The sequence below is a fragment of the Moschus berezovskii genome, chromosome 21 (assembly GCF_049115385.1).
Source record: "Moschus berezovskii isolate FMDL1 chromosome 21, NW_MosBer_1.0, whole genome shotgun sequence".
Lineage (NCBI taxonomy): Eukaryota > Metazoa > Chordata > Mammalia > Artiodactyla > Moschidae > Moschus > Moschus berezovskii.
This window is the reverse complement of record NC_142480.1, coordinates 4,860,407-4,886,782: the sequence shown is the minus strand read 5'-3', so window position 1 is coordinate 4,886,782 and position 26,376 is coordinate 4,860,407. Positions and strand designations below refer to the sequence as shown.

The 26,376-nt window shown below is 53.9% G+C and overlaps 2 protein-coding genes across 5 annotated transcripts in view; one reads left to right on the top strand and one right to left on the bottom strand.

Moving 5' to 3' along the window:
- WDR25 (WD repeat domain 25) overlaps window positions 1-16,800 on the top strand; it is a 142,704-nt gene extending 125,904 nt beyond the window's left edge. For all 3 annotated transcript variants that reach the window (XM_055418547.2, XM_055418543.2, XM_055418545.2), the window contains exons 5-7: window positions 12,866-13,036; window positions 15,611-15,751; window positions 16,322-16,800. In XM_055418547.2, the coding sequence (XP_055274522.2) occupies window positions 12,866-13,036; window positions 15,611-15,751; window positions 16,322-16,543 (534 nt within the window). In that variant the 3' untranslated portion in view covers window positions 16,544-16,800. The remainder of the gene's footprint in view (window positions 1-12,865; window positions 13,037-15,610; window positions 15,752-16,321) is intronic.
- A 6,162-nt stretch (window positions 16,801-22,962) lies between these two features.
- BEGAIN (brain enriched guanylate kinase associated) overlaps window positions 22,963-26,376 on the bottom strand; it is a 46,686-nt gene continuing 43,272 nt past the window's right edge. For both annotated transcript variants that reach the window (XM_055418553.2, XM_088829847.1), the window contains 2 exons: window positions 25,978-26,061; window positions 22,963-25,091 (listed from right to left, as the gene is read on the bottom strand). In XM_055418553.2, coding sequence (XP_055274528.2) covers window positions 23,715-25,091; window positions 25,978-26,061 — 1,461 coding nt within the window. In that variant the 3' untranslated portion in view covers window positions 22,963-23,714. The remainder of the gene's footprint in view (window positions 25,092-25,977; window positions 26,062-26,376) is intronic.

Genomic DNA, 26,376 nt, shown 5'->3' with positions numbered 1-26,376 from the left:
GGATGGAAGTTAAAGGTTTTGCAAATAGATAGTCAATAGTGCTGCAACATCCGTTGAAAACAGAATCTGTGACTTTATGCCTTTGTGGAAAATCGGATGACTGAATACATGCAGGTCTGTTTGGCGCCGTCTCTCCAATTCCATCGTTTGCTTTGTCTCTACACCAATACCCTACTCTTCTCATTATTGTAATCTTACAGTGAGTCTTGTAATCAGGTAATGTAAGTCTCTCAATTTTTTTTTCTTTCTCAAAGTTGTTTTGACTGTTGTAGCTTCTTTGAATCTACATTTCAATTTTACAACCACTTTGTCAGTTTCTAAAAAAAAAAAAAAAGCCTGCTTGAGCTTTGAATGATACTGCATTTAAGCTGCAGATCAATTTGAGGGAGCATTGAATTATTAACAATTTTGAGTCTTCCAGTCCATAATCATTGTATATTTTTCCATATACTTAAATCTTTCACATTTTTTGTTAGATTTATCCATAAGTATTTATGTATTTTTATGCTATTGTAAGAAGTATTTCTCAACTTCAATTTCTGCTTGTCCATGGTTGCTGCTGCTGCTGCTAAGTCACTTCAGTCGTGTCCGACTCTGTGTGACCCCACAGACGGCAGTCCACCAGGCCCCCCGTCCCTGGGATTCATGGTTAAAATATAAAAATATAGTGGATATTTGTATATTTACCTTGAATTCTGCAACTATGCTAAGCTCATGTATTTTAGTTGCTTCTTTCTTTGTAGATTCTATTTCTGCAAAGACGATCATATCATCTGTGAATAAAGGCAGCTTTAATGCTTCTTTCCTAATTTAGATGTAATTTCTTCTTTCCTTCTTCCTCCTGTTACCCTGTATTCCCTTGTAGCTCAGTTGGTAAAGAATCTGCCTGGAATGCAGGAGACCCAGGTTCAGTTCCTGAGTGGGAAAGATCCCCTGGAGAAGGAAATGGCCACCCACTCCAGTATGCTTTCCTGGAGATCCTAAGGACAGAGAAGCCTGGTGGGCTACAGACCACGGAGTCACAAGAATCGGACACGACTTAGTGACTAAACCACTACCACCTGTTACCTTATTGCACTGGCTCAAACCTCTAGAACAGTGTTGACTCAGAAATGTTGAAAAAAGATATACTTGCCTTATTTCCAATCTTAGAAGAAAAATACTCTTTTCCATGGTTATGTATGATGTTAAATGTAGTATTTTATTGTTTTTTGGTAGATGCTCCTACCAATTTGAGGACGTTCCCTTTTATTTCTAGGTTGTTGAGAGTTTTTATTATGAATTACCACTGGATTTTGTCAAGTGCCTTTCTCATGTCTGTTGAAGGGATAGTGTAGTTTTTCTCTTTTATTGTGTTAATATGGTGAATTTTCTTGAAAGATTTCCAAATATTAAAGCAACCTTGTAATCCTGGGATAAATCTCATTTGATTATGTTATCTTCTCTACATAATTTGGGATTCTACTAGCTAAAATGTAAGAATTAAAAAATCTGTATTCATGAGAGATGTTGATCTGTTCTTTGCTTTTCTTATAATATCTTTGTCTAGTTTTCAGTTCAGTTCAGTTGCTCAGTTGTGTCTGACTCTTTGAGACCCCATGAACCACAGCACGCCAGGCCTCCCTGTCCATCATCAACTCCCAGAGTCCACCCAAACCCATGTCCATTGAGTCGGTGATGCCATCCAACCATCTTCTCAAATGAGTCAGCTCTCCGCATCAGGTGGCCAAAGTATTGGAGTTTCAGCTTCAACATCTGTCCCTCCAGTGAACACCCAGGACTGATCTCTTTCAGGATGTACTGGTTGGATCTCCTTGCAGTCCAAGGGACTCTCAAGAGTCTTCTCCAACACCACAGTTCAAAAGCATCAGTTCTTCGGTGCTCAACCTTCTTGATAGTCCAACTCTCACATCCATACGTGACCACTGGAGAAACCATAGCCTTGACTAGATGAACCTTTGTTGGCAAAGTAATGTCTCTGCTTTTTAATATGCTATCTAGGTTGGTCATCGGAGAAGGCAATGGCAAGCCACTCCAGTACTCTTGCCTAGAAAATCCCATGGATGGAGGAGCCTGGTAGGCTGCAGTCCGTGGGGTCGCTAGGGGTCGGACACGACTGAGCGACTTTACTTTCACTTTTCCCTTTCACACATTGGAGAAGGAAATGGCAACCCACTCCAGTGTTCTTGCCTAGAGAATCCCAGGGACGGGGGAGCCTGGTGGGCTTCCGTCTATGGGGTCACACAGAGTCGGACACGACTGAAGTGACTTAGCAGCAGCAGCAGCAGCAGGTTGGTCATAACTTTCCTTCCAAGGAGCAAGCGTCTTTTAATTTCATGGCTGCAATCACCATCTGCAGTGATTTTGCCTAGTTTTGGTATCAGAATAATTCTGTTCTTATAAAATAACTTGGAAAGTGTTCCTTTCTCTTCAGTTTTCTGGAAGAGTTTGTGTATAATTGATATTATTTCTTCCATTAATGTTTACTAGAATTGGCTAGAGATGAAATTGGCTTGGCATGAAATTTCCTTTGTGGGAAGGCTTGAAACCTCAAATAAAATTTATTTAGTAAATATAGGGTTATTCCAATTTTCTTTTTCTGTTTCAGTGGCCTTTGGTAGTTTCTGTCCTTCAAGAAATGCATGTATTTCATCAAAGTTATCTTTTTGATATGAAGTTTTTCATGCTATTTTAATTATTAAAAAAAGTCTGTATAATATATAGTGATATCACCTCATTTCTCTCATTCCTGATATTGGTAATTTGTATCTTTTCCCTTTTTCCTCTTATCAGTCTGGATAGAGATTTATAATTTTGTTGATCTTTAAGTATACATTTTTGTATCACTGATTTTTCTCTATTTCTCTTATTTCAAGAAGTGATGCGTTTACTTTTTAACTTTTTTTCTTTTCTGCTTAGAACTTAGGTTTATTTTCTTTTGGGTTTTTATTCTTTTCTGCTACAGATTTTCAGTGCTTTCAGTTTTCCTCTAGGTTTTGCAGCTTCATTACACAACTTTTGATATAGGTTTTCATTTTCAGTTAAAAATATTTCCTAACTACATTTTATATTTCTCCTTGACCCATGGATTATTTAGGAGAATTTAGATTACAAATACTTGGGAATTTTCCATATGTATATATCTATTAGTGATTTTTAATTTAACTCCATTGTGGTCACACACCATACATTGTATGTGTGAATCCTTTTAAATTTTTTGAACCTTGTTTGATGTCCTATAACATGGTCTATTTTGGTAAAGGTTCAGTGTGCTCATTTTGGACACTTTTCAATCAGTATTTTTTCTTTTCGGTATGACTCTCTTATCCCTGTCCTTTAGGAACTCCATTGACGAACATATTTAAGTTCTGATATTATCTCACAAGTTCCTAAGACTTCACTCATTTTTTCTTTTTAAATTAGGATTTAACTTTTCTTTCCTTTTAATGAATTAATTTATTAACTGTGCTAGGTCTCTGTTGCTCTGAGTGGGCCTTTTCTAGTTGCGGCAGGCGGGGGCTACTCTTTGTTGAGGAGCTTGGGCCTCTTGTGGTAGCTTCTCTTGTTGGGGAGCATAGGCTCTGGCAGCGTGGACTTGAGGAGTTGTGGTGTGCAAGCTCCGTGGTTGCGATATGCAGGCTGTAGAGCGCGGGCTTGGGAGTTGTGGCACGTGGTTGCTTAGTTGCTCTATGGCACTGGAATCTTCCTGGACCAGGGATTGAGCCTGTGTCCCTTGTATTGGCAGGCAGATACTTATCCACTGCTCTGCCAGGGAAGTCCTCATTTTTTCTTAAGGTCGAAATATTTCTATTGGTCCTTTTCCAAGTTCACCAGTTCTTTCTTTTGTCACTTCCATTTTGTTATGGTGCTTATCCCATTGTTAAAATATTTTTTTCCGTTCTAAAATTTCTACTTAAAGGTATAAAGTATATATGTGTGTGTGTGTGTGTATAAGTGTGTGCATATATATATATATATGGGCTTCCCTCATATCTCAGTTGGTAAAGAATCCGGCAGCAATTCAGGAGACCCTGGTTTGATTCCTGGGTCTGGAAGATCTGCTGGAAAAGGGATAGGCTACCCACTTCAGTGTTCTTGGGCTTCCCTTGTGGCTCAGCTGATAAAGAATCCACCTGCAATGCAGAAGACCTGGGTTCAATACCTGGAGAAGGGAAAGGCTACCCACTCCAGTCTTCTGGCCTGGAGAATTCCATGAACTGTATAGTCCATGGGGTCACAAAGAGTCAGACACGACCGAGTTACTTTCACTTATATGTATTTATGTGTGTGTGTGTGTTTTTAATTTCTGAGCTTCCAAGTTGGCTCAAGTGGTAAAGAATCTGCCTGCTAATGCAGGAGTCATGGGAGATGTGGGTTGCAGTCCCTGGGTTGGGAAGATCCCCTGGAGGAGGAAATGGCAACCTACTCCAGTATTTTTGCCTGAAGAAGCCCATGGACAGAGTAGCCTGGTGTGCTACAGTCCATGAGGTCACAAAGAGTCAGACACTACTGAGCATGCATTGTACTGCGTATATATTTCTATTTCTCTGTTGAGATCATCTGTCCATTCATTTCAGGGGTGTTTATTTGAGGATTTTTATTTAATACCTCTTTAAATGTGTCTGGTAGTCGGAGAAGGCAATGGCAAGCCACTCCAGTACTCTTGCCTAGAAAATCCCATGGATGAAGGAGCCTGGTGGGCTGCAGTCCGTGGGGTCGCTAAGGGTCGGACACGACTGAGCGACTTCCCTTTCACTTTTCACTTTCATACATTGGAGAAGGAAATGGCAACCCACTTTCCAGTGTTCTTGCCTGGAGAATCCCAGGGACGGGGGAGCCTGTTGGGCTTCCGTCTAAGGGGTCACACTGAGTCGGACATGACTGAAGTGACTCAGCAGCAGCAGTATGGGTCAAACATCTGGGTCATTTTGGGGTTGGCATGTATCATTTCTCTTTTCTTATGGGTAGTGTGTACATTTTCCTGGTTCTTTGTATGTCAAGTAAATTCAGAATATATTGTGATTTTTAATATTATGTTGTAAGATCCTGGTCTTGTTAAGATCCTGTGGAGAATAGTGATTTGTTTGTCTTAATAGGCAACCAAGCCTGTTAGATTCAGATTGTGAATTCCTTCTCTCCTGTGTCCAGTGACTCTGTTTTCAGTTCTATATTCAAAATCTTTGTTTTGCTGGACTAGTTTCAGACTGGGGCAGCAGTAATATGTTACGCCACTTCTCGAAGCTTTAGCTGTGCTTCTTTGGTTGTGTTCCCCACACATGTAACTTAGGGATTGTCCTGGGATGCGGTCAGTTCATATCCAGAAGCAGAGGATTCCTTTCTCAGCTTTCTCCTCTTTGGAATTTCTTCCATGCTGCCTGGCTTCCTGAACTTCCTTTCCTGGTTCCTCTGCCCAGAGATGGGGCTCTTTGAGAATGTTAGTCTGTTGCCGTCACACCATGTCCATATGGGATCCCCTTCAACACAAATTGGCCAGAAAAAAATAGATGAAAAGATAACATGAATTTTCCCTCTCCTCCTGGTTCTTCTATTCAGATTTCTTCCCTTTTGGTTTTAAGTGTTTGTCCTGCACTGTCAGAACTCTCCTGCAGGGCTAGGAGAGCAAGGAGATATTTTAAAACTTTCCCCCATACTCTCTGGCTTACAAGGACCCATTTTCTTATTCCTCTGGCCAGGATGATGGATTTATTTCAAAATTTTTGCTGTCCATGACTACTATGTAATTCCTTAATTCAGTCTGTCTGTGGGTCAACATCAGGAATTAAAAGGCCAAAAAAAAAAAAAACAACAACAAACCCCCAATGCCCCCCTTCCCCAGAACTAAAACCAACAAAGACTAGAACCTTACCTGTCGTACCGGTCTTTCGTCAAATTTCAGATTCCCTCCTCAGCCTACCAGCTGTTGTTTACTTTGCGAAGTCTTCAGGTAGTTGCTTCTTGGATTGCGTCCAGAGTTTTTAGCTGTAATTTATAAAGGAGAGTGAGAGGCCGAAGTGGGTTTGCTCCATTTGGGTTTGAAACTAGATTTTGTTCATTTTAAAAATTCAGTCTTTTTTCTTGCCAGTATGTTTTGAAATTTTCAGTTGCCGTGTCTTCCAGCTCGGCAATGTTCTCTTTTGCAGTGTCTCATCTGATGTTAGCCCCTTCAATGCACCTTTCCCTCAAGCACTGTGTGCTCCGTCACTGGAAATTCTGCGGGGCTCCTGCATCCTCCAGGACTCTTCTGCCTTCTTAAACATAGGCTATGTGTGGTTGTCAAGACTAGCGTGATGCCTTGCTTTGTTGTCTGTGTCTCTTTGTGGGTTTCGTCTGGTTTAGAGACCAAATCTGAGTGTGGTGTTTGCTCATTGTCTCTTGGCTCCTTCAGGCAGAGCTAGGAAATGTTTTTCTTTTTAAGAAAAAAATATATCATTGTTTATGCTGATTTGTCCAATTCAGATTTAGCCTTACAGAGCTTTTCTTTAACTTCTTTGTTTTTATACATTTTTTTATCTCTTTTATACTGAAAAATTTTATTTTTCTCTGCCTCAATTCAATATTTTTGGTATGTATTGACACTAGCAATGTAATGACTGAAAACAGTGTAAGATTTCTCACTGTTCTTTTTGTTCGCAAAGTATATCCAATTAAGATTTACCATCAAATTACTGTTTTTCAGTTTATAATGTATATTCCACAGAGGATCTACCTTCAACTACTGTACTTTCATGTCTTTTAAAATAAATCCTATTTGTGTGGTTAAGCTACTAGCTCAAGGTGATTAATTTTATTTGCTTAATTTTGCTTTCACATTTTAGAGTCTGCCTTTTAATTTTGTTGTATAATTTTATAAAATATGGACATGGTTCTGGAGAAGGGATTGGATAACTACAGCCCATAGGGCCCAATCTTGGCTGCACTGTTTTTGTATGGTCCTTGGGTTAAGAATGGTTTTTACACTTTTAAATGACTGTAAACCACACACACAGTGCACAACACACACACACACACACACACACAGTGCAACAGTGCCTAAATGTAGCTTCCAAACCCTAATATATTTACTGTCTACCCCTCTGTAGAGATCCTGTGGGTTCTACCTCTAGCCCGAAATTCCCCAATCTGTCCTCTTCAGAGGCAGCCTGACTGATTTATTTACTTGCTTAGTTTCTGGTTTATTTTATACTGTTTTTGTGGAAGCAAATACAAACCTCTCGTAGTTCCTTTACGCCCTGTTTCTTTCTACCTTGGCTTTGCACTGAGGAGTGTCTCCTGGAAGCCAGCCCACAGCAGGCGGGGACACAGGCCTCACTCTTTCTCAGCACTGCACGTAGCATTCCAGAACGTGCCTGGACTGATATCTGTTCAACTGGTCCCTTTTTATACATTTGGCTCAGGTGGTAAAGAATCTGCCTGCAATGCAGGAGGACATGGGTTCAGTCCCTGGGTTGGGAAGGTCCCCTGAAGAAGGAAATGGCAACTTACTCCTGTATTCTTGCCTGGAGAATCCCATAAATAGAGGACCCTGACGGATTACAGTCCATGGGGTCGCAAAGTGTCTGACATGACTGGGTGACTAGCACGTTTTGTACATTTGAGTCATTTCTGCTTTTTAAATTTCACAAGTGGTGCTGGTTTCAGCAGCCTCATGCTTCTGTTTTCTGGGATTTGCTGCTGTAACTTTGGGGTCAGTTCCTACAAGTCGGGGTACTGGGTTATACATGTCGCTGAGTAACTAGGCATATACCGTTTTGCTTGGTGTTGCCCAAATTCTTTCCGGGGGACAGAACCATTTTACAGTTCTGTCAGCAGTGTGGAGTGTAACTAATGCCCCACAGCCACCGAACGGAGTGTGTTGTCAAACTTTGGGATCGTCTGGCTTCCCTGGTGGCTCAGAGGTTAAAGTGTCTGCCTCCAATGCGGGAGACCCGGGTTCGATCCCTGGGTTGGGAAGATCCCCTGGAGAAGGAAACGGTAACCCACTCCGGTATTCTTGCCTGGAGAATCCCATGGACGGAGAAGCCTGGTAGGCTGCAGTCCACGGGGTCGCATAGAGTCGGACACGACTGAGCGATGGAACGGAACGGAATTTGATAAGAGATGATATCTCCATGTAATTTAAAAATTTCACTTCTTATAAGCAGGATTGAAGGACCAGTTACATTCCCTCTCATATAAACTCTCTGTTCATTTCTCTTGCCCATTTTTGTGTAGAGCGATTGGTCTTTTTCATCGATTTTTAGAAACTGTCTGTGTATTAGGGACTATTAGGGGTAGTGACCTATAAACTGGGGCTTCCCAGGTGGTTCAGTGGTTAGGGATCTGCCTGCAATGCAGGAGACACAGGTTCTATTCCTGGGTCAGGAAGATCTCCTGGAGGAGGAAATGGCAATCCGCTCTGGTACTCCTGCCTAGAGAATTCCATGGATAGAGGAGCCTGGCGGGCTACCGTCCATGGGGTCGCAAGGAGTTGGACACGACTTAGCAACTAAACAAGAACAAGACCTGTAAATTTCAAGTGTCTTTCCATCTGTCTTTTTATTCCTCTGAATTATTTGCTTGCTTCTTATGCCACACAATGGTGCTTAGTATTGTCATCACCATTATTTTCATGCGCTCAGATTTGCCGTCTTTTCTCTTGGTGCTCTGGCCTCAGAGCGCTAGCCAGGCAAGTTTCCCCTAGTCTCAGGTTGTAGAAAAAGTTAGTCATACTCTCTTCTCATATTTGTATAATTTCTTTTTGTTTTTAATAGAAATTTCTGGTTTAAAAAAAAAATTACCCACAGAGCACTTTTGGTGTACACAGTCCCGTGTGACCAGCTACTTTCCCTTGTGTGATTTTAAGCCACGGAAAGGGGCCCTGTGCTCAACTCTCCAGCGTGCCTTTGTGCAGAGACTCGTCTCGTCTGAGAACCTGAAGAGATGAATATGTTTATTTTCAAGGAGAAGGAACTGAGACTTGGGGAGGAGGGATTTGTCCAAGGACCCGTGGCCCCATCCTGGGGACGAGCTCTGGCTGGCCTGGGAAGAGGATTACGATCAGCTGCTGTGTGTCGGCGGCTTGGCCAGGCCTGTCACTGTCCTTCACTCCTGAGCCATAGGTCCTGCTGGTTAGCCCCATCTTATGGGTGTGGAGACTGAGGCAGGGAGAGGTGAGTTGCCTCCCCTGACCAGGCAGCCAGACAGGCCATCACACTGATACCTGGGCGTCTGCCTGAGAGCTTGGCCCTCCCACCTCTAGATGTCTGGCGATGCCGTGCATGCATGTACTGAGCACCACCCCACCCCCCTGCCATGGCTTCAGAGACCCTTGGAGGGTGAGGTGTCCTTGTCTGCACACCGAGGGCCGTGGGGGGGGCCCGTGATGGACTTCGTCTCCCAGGGAGCCGGTGGCAGCAGCCCCTGTGTGCGTGGCCTCTGCCTCAAGGGCCGGCATGCTCCTGGCAGCCGGAGGCCACAGGTCGCTGCTTTTCATGTTGCCCTTTTGTTCATTCATCCGTTTTGGTAGCTGCTGACTCACTTCTCCATTCAACACACCTTACTGCCGCCTGCAGCGGGCAGACCCAGTCCTGGCCAAGGGTGACCCAGACAGACAAAAACAGGAGCCCTGCGTCCTGCGGGCTGGGCCTCGGCCGCGGCCGTCCTGTGGGGCCCAGAGCAGCGGCCCCCTCGCTGTCCCTACGGGCCGGGCTGGGAGGAGGGGAGCTGGCTTCCCCAGCCCTTCCTCTCTCCGGGATCCAGCGCTGAGTAGAAGCTTGTCGTCCAGGCCATTCCCTGGGTGGTGATGATTCGAAACCAGATGCGGTGAGGGCAGGACTGCCCTGAGCACACAGTGAGTTAGCAGGCTGGACTGGAGCCTCGCCTGTCCCCTCCAACCCTACGCACCTTGGACGTGGCAGGGGCCCCGGGAAGGGAAAGCTGAGCCTTCAGATGAATCCAGAGCAGCCCAGTTACCCAGGATGGTCTGGTGGGTCAAGCAGACTTTTAAAAGGGTTATCAGGTGGTTTTCATCGCACTGAATGTCTTGATCACGTCTGCCTTTTCTCCCAGAGCCGTAGACTCTTGGCCAAGTGTCTCCAAGTGTCTGCTGATGGAGGCCCCGGTTGCCAGAAGAGTCTGAGCGAGGCTCCCCTCTGGATCCAGCTAGTTAGGCCCGTGTAGCGCGGTCCCTCGCCCCTGGGACAGGACGCACCAGCTGTCGGTGTAATTAAGCTTGCCATAAAACCCACCAACTAGACACACGAATGACTTCCCTGCTCTTTCCGGGGGCAGGAGCAGTTGGGAAGGCAAGTCAATCATGTTCTGCCGCGATCACTCCAAAGGTCAGCCTTCCACTTACAGCAGCGTTATTGGCAGGGATCACCCATAACTGGGCTGGTTTCCCGGCCGTTCGATTTTATGACGCCCTAATGAATTAGGCCATTTCCATGCATTCTCAGGAAGTGTACAGAACAAGGGTTTTCATTCTCCTGGAAAAGTTTGTCTTGGGGAGACAAGGTGGCATGTTGGTGGGCACGCCAGTAGTTCTGCCAGGGTCGGGCCGAGCACTCCGGCACTTCGCTCCTCTGGGCTTCCACTACGCCCTCCGGGAGAAGCTTCCTCCTGCGTCGTCAGGAGATGAATTATCTGATGCTCCCGGCCGCCCCGGCTGGAGCTCCGGGAGCGGTCCTCTTCCCCCGTCCTTTCCTGGGTCAGCGTGTTTCCTGAGTGCGTGTGGGGACTGAGGTGCCGCTGCTGGAGGTGGCCCCCGTGCCCACGGGCCTCACGGTCGTGCCCGTCGGCGGCCATTCTCCGTGGGCCGGTGGGGCTCGGGGGTGCCGTGTCCCCCCGACCCGGGAGGAGAAGCTCCTCGGTGCACCGGTCACGTCCATGGGCCTGAGTTGGGTCAGACTTACTCCTCCCCTTGCTGCTCCAGCCATCCACGGTCCCCTGCTCCTCACTTGGATGTGGTGATGTCGAGAGCTTTGAGAAAGGCTGCAGGAGGGCGTGCAGCCCCCACGAGGCCTCAGGGCGGAGGCGTGGGGTGGCTGGTGGTGGGGAGGGGGCTGTAAGCGAGGGGAGAGGCGTGGCTCCGCAGATGGGCGGGGCCACGGGCCTTGCTCCCGCCCCTCCCTGCTCTTCCCACCAGAGCAGGTTCCAAAGCCTGTCTTGAGACAGCGCTGTGCTTGGTGAGTCAGGATAGCGTGCCCTCGTAGGGGCAGATGTTGGGCACTGAGGCTGCGTGCCCTGTCCTCTCACAGGCCCTAGACTGCTGCCCCGGCTCCAAATGGGCAGGCCGGAGCATCCGTCTGCAAAACAGCTGCTGTGTCCTCCCCTGGCTGGGGGTTGGAGCGTTCCTTCCAGTTTACACTGCCTGTGAGGGCAGGGCGGGCTGCAGGATCCTGGTGCAGGGAGAGAGGAAGAGAGGCTACAGCCCTGTGCTGTCTGGGGAGCAGCCGCACAGTCTGGCCTGGGTTCTGAGACCTGTATGGCACCCTCTATTTTCTACCCCTGGACCACTCCTCAGGCTCCAGGGGGCCCACCTGGAAACCGCGCTCACTGGGATCTGCTTCTGAAGAGGCTCAGAGAAGGCACTTGTTGGTTGCCCACCCTCCCCCAGGAATTTGTCCCAACATTTACCCAGACAGGACTTTGCCAGCAGGAGACCTGGATGGGGCCCTCCCTGGAAGCACCACGCCCTGGCCCTGCACCCTTGAGCAAATGCCTGCCTCTCTCTGAGCCTCGGTGTTCCCCATCTGGAGAATGGGTCTGAAAATACCTCTCTGTCTAAATTGGATTTATGGAGTGCTGCATTTCACGTGAATTTGACTTACTTATGTTTGAAAGAGGATGCTATGATATCTAGGTGTGCAACATTTGCAAGATTTTAAATTTCAGTTTTTGAAATATGTGTCAAGACAGCTCATTTCCCGACTGGCGGCTGAGGTGCCGGAGAGCTGTGTTTGTGCTGTGACCACATGGTGGCACCCTGGGAGCTGGCAAACAGGGCGCCAGGCCTGGCAGGCGGGCCCAAGGCACTGTGCCCACAGCCTGTTGCTCACAGTTGCAATTTAAAGTCATCCTGGAGTTTGTTACACGGAGGTACTTGTTGACCCTGGTGCTGGGAACCCCACCCCTGCTCCTAACCAGTCCACTGGTAGAATGGAAGGTTCATGTGATAAAACGCTCTGAAGAAAGCGGAACAACGGGTTGATGCTAAATTGCATTAGTTTAGAGATGGGAGAGTGTGAAATGTTGGCAATGATGTAGGAAAGAAAGCGTCTTTAAAGCTAGCTAACGTGCTGTGATTCTGGCTCCACGAGCTGGAGACTACTGGCTCCCATGTTGCAGGTACCCCTCCAGGGGCTATAGGCCGAGGCCTTGAAAGCTATAAATTATGGGACTCTTCAGAAGCAAGAGCCTTGCACAAAATATGGCCCAGGTATTGGTGGGCATCACATGACGGTGCCCTTACATGCCCTTGGCCAGGCATGGAGCCCTTCCCTAAGCTCTCCTTCTTTGGCCCCTGCTGTTCCCTAGAGGATCGGTCATGAGGCTGGGCGGGCATCTCCTTGCCTCCCTGGGCCCATGTGCCGGTGGGTGTGGGGAGGGTGCGGGCGTGGAGGACATCCATGGGGAGAGGCAATGCCGTGGGGGGTGTCAGGGAGCAGGGCCTGAGGGGGAGATGTATGCCTGCTAGGGGGGCGGGAGGCCCCGCAGGTCTCCCTCCAGCAGCCCCTACCCCGACACTTGGGCTGCTCATCCTGGGGCGGGGGGCACGCGTCTTCCTGCACTGCTCCCAGACCCTGCAGCCCACATGCACTCGGTGCCCCCCTGGCCCTGCTGTGGGCTCCGGGGGCCCCACCGTGACGGGTGCCTGCTCTTGCAGGTGGTGAGAAGCTACAAGGCCACCATCCAGCAGACCCTGGACATCCTCTTCCTCCGGGAAGGCTCCGAGTTTCTGAGCAGCACAGATGCTTCAAGCCGGGACTCTGCCGACCGCACCATCATTGCCTGGGATTTCCAGAGCTCCGCCAAGATCTCCAACCAGATCTTCCATGTGAGAAACCCTGTCATTGGGCATTGCTTTCAGATTGAGCCCCAGCCACTGGGTGCATCCATGTAGCCCCCAGGCTGTCTGGGGTCCCAGGTCGCGTCCTGCAGAGGTGGTTCAGCCAGCAGGAACTTTGGAGGCAGAGGGCTGCCTGAAGTCTGTAGGGTTGGGGGAAGGAGCATGCAGGTCCAGGCCTGCCTGGAGTACCTTCCACGGGCTCCTGGATCAGGGTGACTCCCTCGCAGTCCTCTCACTCGCTCTCTGCCCAGCACAGCCATGCCACGGGGTAAGGGTGTGGGAGGCAGCCTCATTCACATCCACAGGAAAGTGGCTGTTCACCCCGAGACAATCCTACTCTAACCCTCCACCACTCCAGCCAGCCTGCAGGTCCACCTTGCCCCTTGCTCAGTAGCTTTGATAGGGGCTGTGACTCAAGGGTTCGAGCCCAGACCCTGAAGGTAGACCACCTGCGTGAGTTAAATTCCTGCTTCCACCACCTGCAAGCAGGGGCCCAGGCCTAGTAGTTACCCTCTTTGATTCTCAGTTTTTTTCCCTTAGAAAATTGAGGATGAGAATATTTCTTGCCTCATAGTGTGGTTTTGAGAATTAAAAGATGTAGATACTTAGTCTAGCACAGTGCCAGGTGCAGGGAGTTCTCAATAAACGCATCACCTATCATCACCATCACCGCCACCGCCACCATCCACCATCCACCATCATGACCGCCATCCACCACCATCACCATCTCCCCTCTACCACACCCGCACCATCATCACCGTCACTGCCATCGCCACCAGCATTGTCATCATCACCCCCTCAGCACCATCCCCGTCATCGTCACCACCTCCTTCTCGCCGTCACCTCTTTTACCACCACCACCACCATCTTTTAAGATTTCAAGTTAGCTATGGCTAATCTCTTTGATGCTGCCACCCAGAATTTAAAAGTATATACCGGGCGTGCGTCGGAGTAGGGAATGGCAGCCCACTCCAGTGTCCTTGCCTGGAATCCCATGGACAGAGGGGCCTGGCGGGGTGCAGTCCTGGGGTCACAGAGTCAGACACGGCTGGGCGCTCAGCAGCAGCGGGCGTGCGTATACACCCTTTCCCTCTCCCTGGTTTTTTTTTTTTTTTCCCTTGTTCTTAGAGGATTCTAAGTGGCCCTGAACAAACCTGCCTCTAGACCTTCACTTCAGAGTTCTAGTTCAACCTTCTGAGAAAGGCAAGCCCTGGGAGGGGGCCAGAGGGGTGTGTCTGGCCCCTGGGGACATCCTGCCTCCACCGGCCCTGCGGAGACCAGGGAAGCGAGTGAGGTGGATGAAAGTGCTGTGTGCCCGAGCCGCCAGCCCTCCTAGAGTCACACCTCCTCGCCCTGCGTGCCGGTGAGCAGGCGCTCCGCCTGGAGCTCATTATCAGGTCACCATACGCCTCCAGCAGCACATTAATCTGTGGTTCCAACTGCTCCCAGTGTCACCCTGTGAATTTGGGCTCATTTAGAGGCTGTGGCTTCAGGACATCACTTAGAACACGGAAGGACAGGTGCAGTGCAGAAGGGCGCTTTTAGGGGTGTTGCTGTGTGACTCAGTCCATTAAGCAGCGAGATCTCTCCTCCTGCTCGGAACCCTGTGTGCACGCATTTATCTCCACACTTGGCCGGTCACCTCCTTGCTCACTAAGTGTTCTGGCGACTCTGGACCCTAGGCTGGGCTGGGGCTCCCCGACGGCTCACTGTGCAGGTGGGGAGATGGGCGTGTGGATTTCTTTTCTGTCGCTCTGTAACAGATTACAAAGTAGCATAAATCCGGTGGCTTAAATCAATAGAAATGTGTCCTTTCAGTGATGGAGGCCTGAAGTTTGTAAAAAGTATCCTGGGGCTGAAATCAAGGTGTTGGCGGGGCCTCTGTCATCTGTCCTTTGCTCCTTCCAGCTTCTGGCAGCAGCTGGTGACCCTTGGCTTGTGCTGTGTCCCTCCAGGCCGCACGCCAGCATCCTCAGATCTCTCTCTCTGCTCTGTCTTCACGTCCCCGCCTCTGTGTGTCTGGCCTCACTCTGCCTCCCTTTTCTATGGATGCTTGTGATTGCATTTAGGGCTGCAGTAATGCAAGGTAACCTCCTCAAGATCCTTAAGTTAATCCCTGCAAAGATCCCCTTGCTTTTTTTAAAAAACACAGACAGTGACACAGGTCCCAGGAATTCGGACATGGAAGTCTTTGGGGGGACATTTTTCAGTCCACCCCAAGGGCCAGGAGGCAAGGAGCGTAGGGACCCCTAGATGCTGGAAAAGACAAGGGAACAGATTCCCCCCAGAGACCCCAGAAGGAGCAGAGCCCTGCTGGCATCTTGATTTTAGCCCTGGGAGACCATGTCAGACTTCCGACGTCCAGAAGCGGAAGATCATAGGTGTGTGCTGCTTATTGGAGGCGTTTTGTTACAGCAGCAACAGGAAGCTCGCAGACCCCTGAGCCGAGGTCTGGGTGGGGGCTCGAGGCCCCACGAGCAGAGGGTGGGTGGCGGGCCCGTCAGAGGCAGGAGCCCGCTGGGGAGCCTGCTCTACCCTCTCTGTGCCCTGCTGTCTTTTCAGGAGAGGTACACCTGCCCCAGCCTCACCTTGCATCCGCGGGAGCCTGTGTTCCTGGCGCAGACCAACGGCAACTACCTGGCCCTGTTCTCCGCTGTGTGGCCCTACCGGATGAGTAGGAGGCGGCGCTACGAAGGGCACAAGGTACCCCATCTCGTCCCGTCCCCCCAGGGGTGGAAAGTTGTCCCACGACCACGCTGGCAAGGGACTTGCAGTCCCCACGAGCACGGACCCTCCGTCCAGGCAACCTGGGATTTCTGTTTCTTGGGTGACCCCATACGGTGTGGCCTGATGTCCACTCAAAGCCCCAGGCCACGTCTGGCCCTTCCCTGGGCCCCAGCTGCCAGACAGGGCCGCTCTCCTTGATTTGTCGGCTCACGTGGACCTGGGGCTGTGGGCCCCTTGCCGTTGGCCCCTTGCCCTGCGGGCCGCCCCGAGGGCACAGGCACCAGGGATCCATTGCCTGTCCCCGTGCTAGAGCTGAGCTCTCTGGACCCACGAGAGCCACCAGGGATCCATTGCCTGTCCCCGTGCTAGAGTTGCGCTCTCTGGACCCACGAGCCTCCTGGTGATAGCGGTCTGGGCACAGGGACCCCCGGCTCACAGCGGGGCTCAGCTGCTGGCCCCGGGCCCTGGCTGCTCCCCGCGGGCAGGGCCGAGGGGCCGTGTGCGCTGAGCCGCGTGGTCACTTGGCTGGTCACTCACCCTCTGCAGGTGGAAGGCTACTCGGTGGGCTGCGAGTGCTCCCCGGACGGTGACCTGCTGCTGACGGGCAGCGCCGATGGCCGGATCCTGGTGTACAGCTTCCGCACCGCCAGCCGCGCCCGCACACTGCACGGGCACACACAGGCCTGCGTGGGCGCCACCTGCCACCCCGTGCTGCCCTCTGTGCTCGCCACCTGCTCCTGGGAGGGCGACGTCAAGATCTGGCACTGAGCCTCGCGGCGTGGAAGCTTCCGATGCCGGCTGGCCGGGCGGGTGGGCGTGCGCGATGAGGAGGGCCTGAGGTTGGCTTCGGGGTCAGGCTCGGATGGATGCTGCCTCCCCATCCTCCCAGCCTCAGTGTCCTCACCTGTAAAATGGGGACGAAAACCTTGTGTCTCAGGGTTCTGAGGACTACGCGTTAGCAAAAGCACCTGGCGGGTTGCTGGCGATGCTCAATAAATGTGAGCCTTTTGCCATTTCTTAGGTTATTTCGGCGACAAACACTCATCGGCAGCTTCTCTCACCTCCCTGCTCAAGGGCCTGCTGGAGCTCAGAGACAAAGGGCAAGTGGGGGTTGGAGAGGTGGGGCTCTGGGTCCTAGGTCTGCCTGCCCCCGTCTCACAGGGTCTGCTCAGGCCGGGGACCCCCACGAGCATGGCTGGGGGGTCCCCAGGTTTGCCTGGACCCAGGGCCCTCTGCACTCCTCCTCACCCTCAGCCCAAGGGAGTGCATCTGCCCCAGGAGACAGTGACGTGAAGAAGCAAGGAGCCCTCGAGGACCCCCACAGGCCGAGGAGCCCTAAGCCCCCACAGGACCTCGATTGAGCTGTTACCCCAGGAGCCCAAAGGTCCCCTGTTGGCTGAGGGTGGGGGCCAGAGGTGCCTGTCTCTGGACAGGCGCATCCCTGCAGTCCTGGAAGTCTCCCTGGAGGAGGCTGACCGCAAAGCCTGTGAGGAGGGTGTCCTGGCAGGGGTTCAGCGAGGAAACGCAGGACCTGAGGAGGAGGCCACAGAAGCAAGTGGTGCCCAGCTGGCCTCTCCAGAACCAGCGTTCCCAGTCTGGCTCTGCTTTTGGTGTAGTTGAGACCTAGTCACGTTTCCTCTTGGAGCTGCAGTTGCCCCCTCTGTAAAGCGGAGTCAGAACCCAGCCTGCAGGCTTGCTGTGAGGGTCCAGGAAGGTCAAGTGTGTGGCAGGTGTCGACACCCTGGGAGCTCATCTGGGGATGGGGATTGGGCACATTAGGAGCAGTCATGAAATTAAAAGATGCTTATTCCTTGGAAGAAAAGCTATGACAAACATAGCCAGCATATTAAAAAGCAGAGACATTACTTTACCAGCAAAGGTCTGTCTAGTCAAAGCCATGGTTTTACTAGTAGTCACGGATGGATGTGAGTTGGACCATAAAGAAAGCTGAGCAACGAAGAGTTGATGCTTTTGAACTGTGGTGTTGGAGAAGACTCTTGAGAGTCCTCTGGACTGCAAGGAGATCCAACCAGTTCATCATAAAGGAAATCAGTCCTGAATACTCATTGGAAGGACTGATGCTGAAGCTCCAATTCTTTGGCCACCTGATGCGAAGAGCCATCTCATTGGGAAAGACCCCGGTGCTGGGAAAGATTGAGGGCAGGAGGAGAAGGGGGCGACAGGGGATGAGATGGTTGGATGGCATCACCGACTCAATGGACATGAGTTTGAGCAGATTGTGGGAGATGGTGAAGGGCAGGGAAGCCTGGCGTGCTGCAGTCCACGAGGGAATGAACAACTGGGGCTGGTGGAGAAGCATTTCTTTCAGCGTATCCACTTTGCCTCTGGACCCTCGGAATTTTGAGGTCCACAAGCAGGGCATCCCAAACAGAGGGAAGGGCCGTGCAAAGGCCCTGAAGCGGGATTAATCCCTAGGGCTGATTCCTTTTCTGTCCCTCGTCCTCCGCCCCCCACAGTCAGCATGGAGCCTGGCCTGCTGTTGATGTCAAGTGGATGCTGGGTCCCCGAGCTGGGCTGGAGAGGCCAGAGTGCGTGGGTAGGGGGCTGAGACCCTTGGAGGGTGAAGGGAGGGAACACCCCAGGCCCAGGCAGGACGCAGCAGGGCCCCAGTGACCCCATATGCCACTGGGCTGGGTGTGGTAGGAGCTCAGGGAAGAATCATCTTCTCTTTTTAGGCTCAAGAAGGGCTGCTTTGGTGAAAAGAAAGATAATCGCGCCCCAGCCCTTGCAGGTTAATCCTTGGCAGAAGTGGAGGCCCATGAGGGGCTGTCCTGGCCTCAGCAGAAGGGAAGCTGAGCGCGTGTCCACTTAGAGCCTGGACAGACAGTGGACATTCCTGCCTTGCCCCTCAGGCCCCAGAGTGGCTGCCTGTGCTCTGGATGGGCAGCTCTGTGACCTGCAAAGCCCTCCCATTATCCCTGCTGCCGCCCCTGCCAACCCCTCTTCCCCCAGCTACGCCAGCCCCCACCCCCGCTCCATTTCAAGTCTCCGTGTGTAAGCTGCGCCCTGAGCCCTGGCCCCTCCCAGCACTCGTGCACAGGCCAGTGTAAGTTTCCCAGGGTTGCAGGGCCCTGCACATGGGTGTTCCGGGAATAACTGCAGGTGTCACCTGCCCACAGGACACGGGCTTCGGAATCAGGCGGCCGCGGGTTTAAGCCCTGTCCCCACCTTCTGTTGTCATGCCGTCACCACCAGTGCCAAGCCACCCTGTGCCCCAGTGTCCCGTCTGTAAAGGAGAACTCTCAGTACCCAGCTCATGGGGGTTCACACAGGATGTGAGTGCAGCAGGCGCTTGGGAGCTGGCGGCGGGGGGTCAGTGTTAGTGCTAATGTTACTGTCGGTGGCAGCCGAGCCGCTGGTGCAGGGGTTGAGTGCATTCAGGCCAGAGGTAGCAACTGGGTTCCATCCTCAGCCCTCAGTGAGGGGCGGCTCCTTCCCCTGCTCTCAGTCGATAAGTCTCAGGGAAGGCCTCTGATTGGCTGGCTTGTGTCATACACCCGCCCCAGACCAGGGGTCCTTGACCAGGCGTAGCTTCCATTGTACAGCTGGAGAGGAGAGTGACGGGACCCCACAGTTCTTTCACGAGGGGGTATCCCCCCAGGCCCTGGTCTGGATGGACCCCTGGCCAGTGTTTGTCGGATGGACTGACAACGTGTGAATGAAGCCAGACGCAGGCTGCTAGGGCAGGTGGCGGTTGTCCGGGGTTGTGGGCGGAGGTCCTGGCCTTCCCAGGTGCCTCTTTTCCCACCTCTCCTGCCCCCCTCCTTGTATCCAGCCCCAGATCCTGGAGTCTGCTTTCTACCCCAGCCCAAAGCGGGCATTTTCCTACCTTCCTTGATGTCAAGCATCTTCCGAGTGAGAATTTCATTGCGTGGTTTGCTGACTTCTTTCCCCACTTTTGACATGCTAGTATGACCACTCATGTATTTAATGAGCATCAGTTACAGGCTGTACTCAGTGGGCTTTGGCGTGGGTAATGGCGTTTACCAGGGGCCGACCTCCATGTCCACCGAGCTGCCCAGCCCCTCCCTTATTCTGAGCCCACACCCCAGTTGGCTGCAACCTGTGGGTCCCAGACTCATCCCTTGCTTGCATGGGGCCTTTGTGGGCACTTTGTTTCTCTGAACCTCAGTTTCCTCATTTCTAAAGTGGGCAACTACAAGGAGATCCAACCAGTCCATTCTAAAGGAGATCAGTCCTGGGTGTTCATTGGAAGGACTGATGCTGAAGCTGAAACTCCAATACTTTGGGCACCTCATGCGACATGTTGACTCACCGGAAAAGAGTCTGATGCTGGGAGGGATTGGGGGTAGGAGGAGACGGGGATGACAGAGAATGAGATGGCTGGATGGCATCACCGACTCGATGGACGTGAGTTTGAGTGAACTCCGGGAGTTGGTGATGGACAGGGAGGCCTGGCGTGCTGTGGTTCATGGGGTCGCAAAGAGTCAGACACGACTGAGCGACTGAACTGAACGAACTGAAAGTGGGCCTGCTGGAGTGAGCGAGGGAGGAAGCGGAGAGGAAAGGGCTTCGTAGGTCGTTTCTGTCTGACATTCTCTTGGAGCAAACACCATCCAAATTTCTGTCCTCGAAGGGGACACCCGGGTGGCAGCTCTGACCCCCTGGGCGAGGGCCACCCAGGGTCACTGGAAACCAGCATGGCTCTTTCTCAACCCCTCCCCTCAGGCTTGCTTTCTCCACTCTGCCTGCAAGCCCCCTCCCCACCCCGTTAGGTTATTTCACGGGGAAGAAAGGCAGGTGCTCTCGCACCCTCGTCTGTTTTTTTTCTCCAAACGCTTTCTTCCAAAGAGCATTCAAACTCATTCTGATCCTCCGCAAGGTGTCTGGGAGTTCACCATTTGCAATTTTGAGACGAGAGCTAAAATGAGAAAGTACAGAGCAGGGATGTAGAAGGAGTGTGGGTTGGAGCCCTCCACCCACCTTCCTAGGGCTGGGCGCTTACCTTCGCCTCCCCCGTACGTCTGAGCACGGCTCTGGAGCCTTCATGGGAGGAGAGCAGTTCCATCTTGAGATGCAGGCGTGGCTGTGTATGCTGCGGGTGTGGCCGTGACTCAGTGAAGCTGGTGCCCGCAGCCTCCGTGAAGCAGCCGTGAGCCCCGATGCTTGGAGGGCAGAGGGACAGGCCCAGGAAGTCTGTGCTTGTCCCCTCTCTTGGGACCTGCCTCCAGCCCAGCCTGGGGCTCTTCATGCACTGGGACAGTCACTGTCTCGAGCGCCCCTGGGAATTTCACGAGTCAGTGTCTTCAGGCTCCAGAGGGGACACAGGCCCCGAGGGCCTGGGACTTGCCCAAGGTCACACAGCCCTCCACTGTCCCCCGTGGATTGAAAAGAAACACGGATGGAAGGGTTGGCGGAGGGTGGGCACCCTGTTGGGGCCCCGTTGGGAGTGAGGTAGGACTGGCGTGGAGCGAGAGGGGTGTCTGGTGGAGGAAGGAAGGCCCCCTGCCCGCCCAGCTGTGGCTGGCTTTGGAGGCCATGGTAGGACAGCTCTGTGAGGCCTGTTGGCCATTTGGGGGATGGGTGCTCAGGCTCTGAGGTGACAATGTGGGGACCCAGGCTGCAAAGCCCTTGGGGTTCCCAGCCCTGCTGTCCAGTTGCACAGCCTGCATGGGATTGATGAGGCTCAGGGCCCCTCTGGGAACGTCTCTGAGCTAGAGCCTGCTGGGCACAGGAGGTTATCTGTTTTCCCCACCACCCTCCCGTTGCTGCGCCTCTGCCCGCCCCCGGCCCCAGGTCGGTGAGGGTTACTTTCCCACCTGCCCACAGGGAAACTGGGCCCCAGACGGGGGAGCTGATTCCTGAGCCTCCCGACAGGCCCCCTCCCTGCAGCAGGGTGCTTCCTGGGGTGCTCCTCAGGGTCAAGGGCAGGCACCCTGGAGTTAGGCAAAGCTGGGTGGGCTGGGCAACTTTAGGCATCACCTGGGTCCAGGTGGTCCCCTCCCAGCAGAAAGTGCCCAGCCCCTGGCAGAAGCAGACAGAAAGGCCTTGGAGGAGCAGCCTCCATCCTAGGCCTTGTGGAAAGTTTACAGGTACTTTCTCAAGGGCATTAATGAGCATGCCCAAGGGTAACCGGGCACACCAAGAAACCAGGCAGTGTGAGCAGGAACCAAGAGAAACAGATCTCCATAGACCCCACTTGACAGACGTGTCAGACCCCGCTGTGAACCAGCTGTGCCCACTCTGTTTAAGGAAACAAAAGACAAGCGTGGAAATATCTCTAGGGAATAGGAAACTGTTAGAAAGTGGCATGGTGTGTTTTGAAAATAACCAGATAGAACTTCTAGAAGTGGAAACCATTAATAATTAAAACCGAAATGTTTGGCTTTGATTGGCAGCTGAATGGATGCAGCAGAAGGGGATTGGTGACCTAGAAGGCATGCATACTGGGCACGTTGACACCAAGATGTGGGTCATAACGAGGGAGGGACGTGGAAGCAGACCTCTGTAGGAGGCGCCGATGGCAGTCCCAGGAGGAGGGAAGGGCAGAGAGTTACTTTAAAAAGTAGCTGAGGATTTCCCAGAACTGATGAAAGACACCGGTCCACAGATATAAGACTTCCTGTGATAAGTCCACAGACAGACACACCTCAGGGAAACTGCAGGAAACCAACGTCAGAGGGAAGAGCTTGTGCAACTGAAGAGAAAAAAGACAGATTAGCACCAAAGGAGCAGCTCCTGGAGGGGCAGACAGCACATCCCACCTCAGCAGGAAGCCAAGGGACATCTCTTGCCCCTGAACCAAGGGCAAGAGAACCCTGCTGACATTCTCCCAGGTAAGACAAACCTTCAGAAATGGGGCAAAGTAGAGACATCTTCAGAGGGCGGGGGAAAAAAAAAAAGCCAGAAGTGTTTATCACCAGCAGAGCCAAACTGAAGGATATCCTAAGGAATCTTGAGGCAGAAGCAAAGTCTCCAAGGAACGTTGTATAAGAGGGCAACCTGCTGACACCATTCAGCAGGTTGAGACAGTGGAAGAATTCAAACCTGGGTAACAAAGACGCCAGGGCGGGGAAGGAGGGGTGTTTCAGGAGGCTTGCAGAGAGGGGAGGACGGGGAGGGGAGACACCCAGGGCCACATGCCCCGAGATCAAAAGGCAGCGGGGAGAAGAAACCACCCAAATGCAAGTTCTTTTCCACCCACGTCTTTATTTAATGATCGCAAAATACAGTTCCGAGACAGGGCATGCATCGCAGACAACACAGAAGCAAGTCACGGAAACCGGGGTCGGAGGGCCTCATTACGTGTGAGGTAGCGCAAGATGGTGCCGGGGAGCGGGACGCTGGGGTGGGGGTACGAGCACCGGCCCCACTCGGGACACACGGGACTACGGACCACGGTAGAGCTGGGGAGGGGTCGTCGGCCACACGGAAAGAACAGCTAGAAGCGTTTCCCATCCCATCACCCGTTCCAGTCCCCATCGCTGTGGACACAGCTTCCGGTCCCCTCATCACTGGCTTGTGGGGGTGTCTCCACCCTTCCCTTCCCTTCCCAGGGGCAGGCCCCACCTGCCCTTGCCCGAAAACATCCAGGAGCGTTTGCGCTGAAAACGCCCGGGGCTGCCGTCCAGGGAGCTGGAGGCCGAGTGTGTTAAGACACTTTGCTCTAGAAGAATAGTCGCGCTTGGTAAAGCTGAAGGCAGAGGCAGGGGGCAAGGGGGGAGGATACTCGTTTCAGTTGGGGAAGGCTGCGGCTGAGTCGGAAAACGTTGCACAGTGGTGGTGCAGGCTGGACAAGACGCTCGGGTTGGGGTCCCCCTCTCAGGCTCGACTGGGTTAGGTGGAGAGGGGTCCTGGTGTGCAGGGCCGAGAGGGTGGGGTTCTCGGGGAGTCGAGGCAGCACCCCTGGGGATCCGGTGTGCGGGATTGGCCGTGGCAGGGCCCGCACACGGGGCGCTCAGTTGAGCAGGGTTCCATAGAGCTGGGCTTTCGTGAGGCTGTCCTTGCGGCTGAGCCCCGAGCTGCCCGCCCGAGGGAAGGCAGGCTGGGGGCTGAGGCGGGCACCGGGGTGCATCTCTGGGGAGGCCTCCATGGAGCTGGGCTCCAGGGAGTCCCTGGAGCTGCGGAGGCTGAGCTCGGGCTCGGGGCTGCCGCTCGCCCCAAGGAGCTGCACCCCGAGCCGCTCGCGGTCACCCTCACTGGCCGCATAGCTGGGCAGGGGGTCGGCTGAGCGGCCGGGGCTAAGGCTCAGGTCACCGGCCGCCCGGAGGTAGCGGGGCTCGACCAGGTGGCCCTGGGAGAGGTCATCGCCCTCCGAGAAACTATCGGCCTTGTAGCTGGCATAGAGGGGGCTGGCGCGGCCCTCGGCGTTCTCGCCAGGGCCACCTCGGGCCCCAAAGTAGCGGTCATTGAAGCCACCGGGCGAGGCGAGGCTGGGGGCAGGGGCCGCGGCCGCGGCTGGAAAGGGGTAGGCGCCGATGTTGTCCACGCTCAGCGGCCGCCACTGGCCACGCCCGGCCCCTGCGACCAGCCGGGCGGACCCGGGCTTGGCCCGCAGGTTCCACAGGTTGGGGGGCATCAGGGCAGGTTGGGGGCCCGGGGAGAGTGGGAAACGGAAGGGCTCGGCGGGGAATGGTGACACAGTCCTGGGGAACCCTGGAGCCACCGCGGCCTCCAGCGGGGCGGCTACCGCAGCCGCGGCAGCCGCATAGCGCGGACTGCTCCTGTAGGCCGCGGGTGGCTTGCGGCCGAAGAGCTCGTCGCGGCTATTCAGGTAGATGGCCTGCTGCGAGGCGGTCAGCGTGCTGGCCTGGGCATGCTCCTTCTCCTCAGATGTGGCGCTGAAGCTGGAGTAGGAGCTGGACGTGGGCAGCGAGGCCGCGTAGCCGCCGAAGGCCTCGTGGCGGTAGCTCGCGGGGTAGGCCGCCGCGCCGGCCTCGGTCTCCTCCTCCTCCTCCTCCTCCTCCTCGGCCGTGCTGTCGGTGGAGTTCTGGGCCTGCAGGAAGCCCACATCGGACCCAGGCCCCTCCGCGCTGGGCCGCCGATCTCGGCGCCGCTCCTCAGGGCAGTAGAGGGCCGTGTCACTGCAGTAGATGTCCCCCTTGTAGGGGGGTCGGGGCCCTGGCTTCTCCAGCCCCTCAGGGAAGCCCAGGTCTTGGGCCGAGGCTTCCGACAGGTGGGAGGACAGGCTTCCAGGGTCCGGCTTCTCCAGCACCTTGGCGAGCACGCAGGGGGGCACGCTGTCGGCATAGGCCGGGCGGCAGAGCGGGGCAGGCAGGCTGCAGCCTGGCTTCTCCACGTGCAGGTTCATGCGTTCCTGGAACTCTGCGGGCAGCTGGGGGGGGGCGATGCAAGGAGCAGGAGGGAGGGGGTCACGGTCAGCCCAGGACCGGTGGCCAAGGCTGACCAACAGGGGACCTGCCTGGGGCCTGTCTGATCCCACCAGCCAGAGCTGTATCCCACAAGCCACAGGATGGCCCCGGTCACCCCTGGGGTCACGCTGACGGGGCCCCCGCAGAGCCCTGAGGCTGGATCCCCGGCTCTGACTCGGGCCTCCCCTTGAGGGGCTGACTCGCTGACCCAGCCCCACGGTCTCCAGGGGACACCCAGTCCTGTGGCCTGGCTCAAACCACAGACTCAGATGCAGCAGAGACCGAGGGCCCAGGCACGCAAGCGGTTTCCACATGAGCGCCCGGTGCCTGGTGGGGACAGCCCGCTACCAGCCCTTTTGATCTGTTTTGTGAGGGTCTCTGGGGGTGGCCCAGGCTCCGGGAGAGGGCACCTGGACAAGGCCTGGGTGAGGGGTGTGTCCAGATGGGGAGGGACAGCCTGGCTGGGATGGGAGCCCCGTGTCCAAGTGGTGCTTGCCCTGTGGCCCTGGCCAAGTGGCTCCTGGGTGAAGCCAGCTTTCTTATCTCTGCAGGAACTGTGCCCAAACCAAACCGCTGGGTTTCTGAGAGGCTCACACGGTCACCCTGCCGGGAGCAGCCCCCTGGAGGAAACTGAGGCAGAGTGGGCAGGCCATCCAGGCTGGTGGGGGGGTACATGCAGGGCGGGCCCTCCACCACGTACGCAGAGGGGCTCGGACAAGATCGAGGGGGCTGGGGGGACGGGGTCCAGGCTCAGCTGGCGCCTTCCTGCTCAACGGCGGGAGCTGCTGGGAAGGAGCGTGGCGGTCGCAGGGGCGGTGGCGGGTCTGGCCAGGGCGGGGCTCACATTACCTCGGCCATCTTGCGGCCCCTGCCGTAGGTCTGGCTGCATTGCAGCAGCTGCGCCGCGAGACTGCAGTCCTTCCTGTAGAGCTCCTAGGAGACAAGAGAAGGCATTGACAGGGCGCAGGCTCGGCCCGTGCCAATGTCCCCGCGGCCAGTGCGGTAACCGGCCCGCGGAGCTGGTCGTGCGGTGGGAAGCATGCGGACCCTCTCTGCTCCGCGCGCCTGCAGGACAGGTTACCGGCCTCGACCTGGAGCCCGGTGTGTTGACGGTCCCCTGGCAGGCAGTCCTGTTGCTGACCCGGGTGGGAACCTCCCACAAAGCAGGGGCCATGGAGGAGGAAGGCCCCCCAGTGGCCCCTAAAGTCCCAGAGGCCCCCAGGCATGGACACCAAGCCGTCTCCCTGC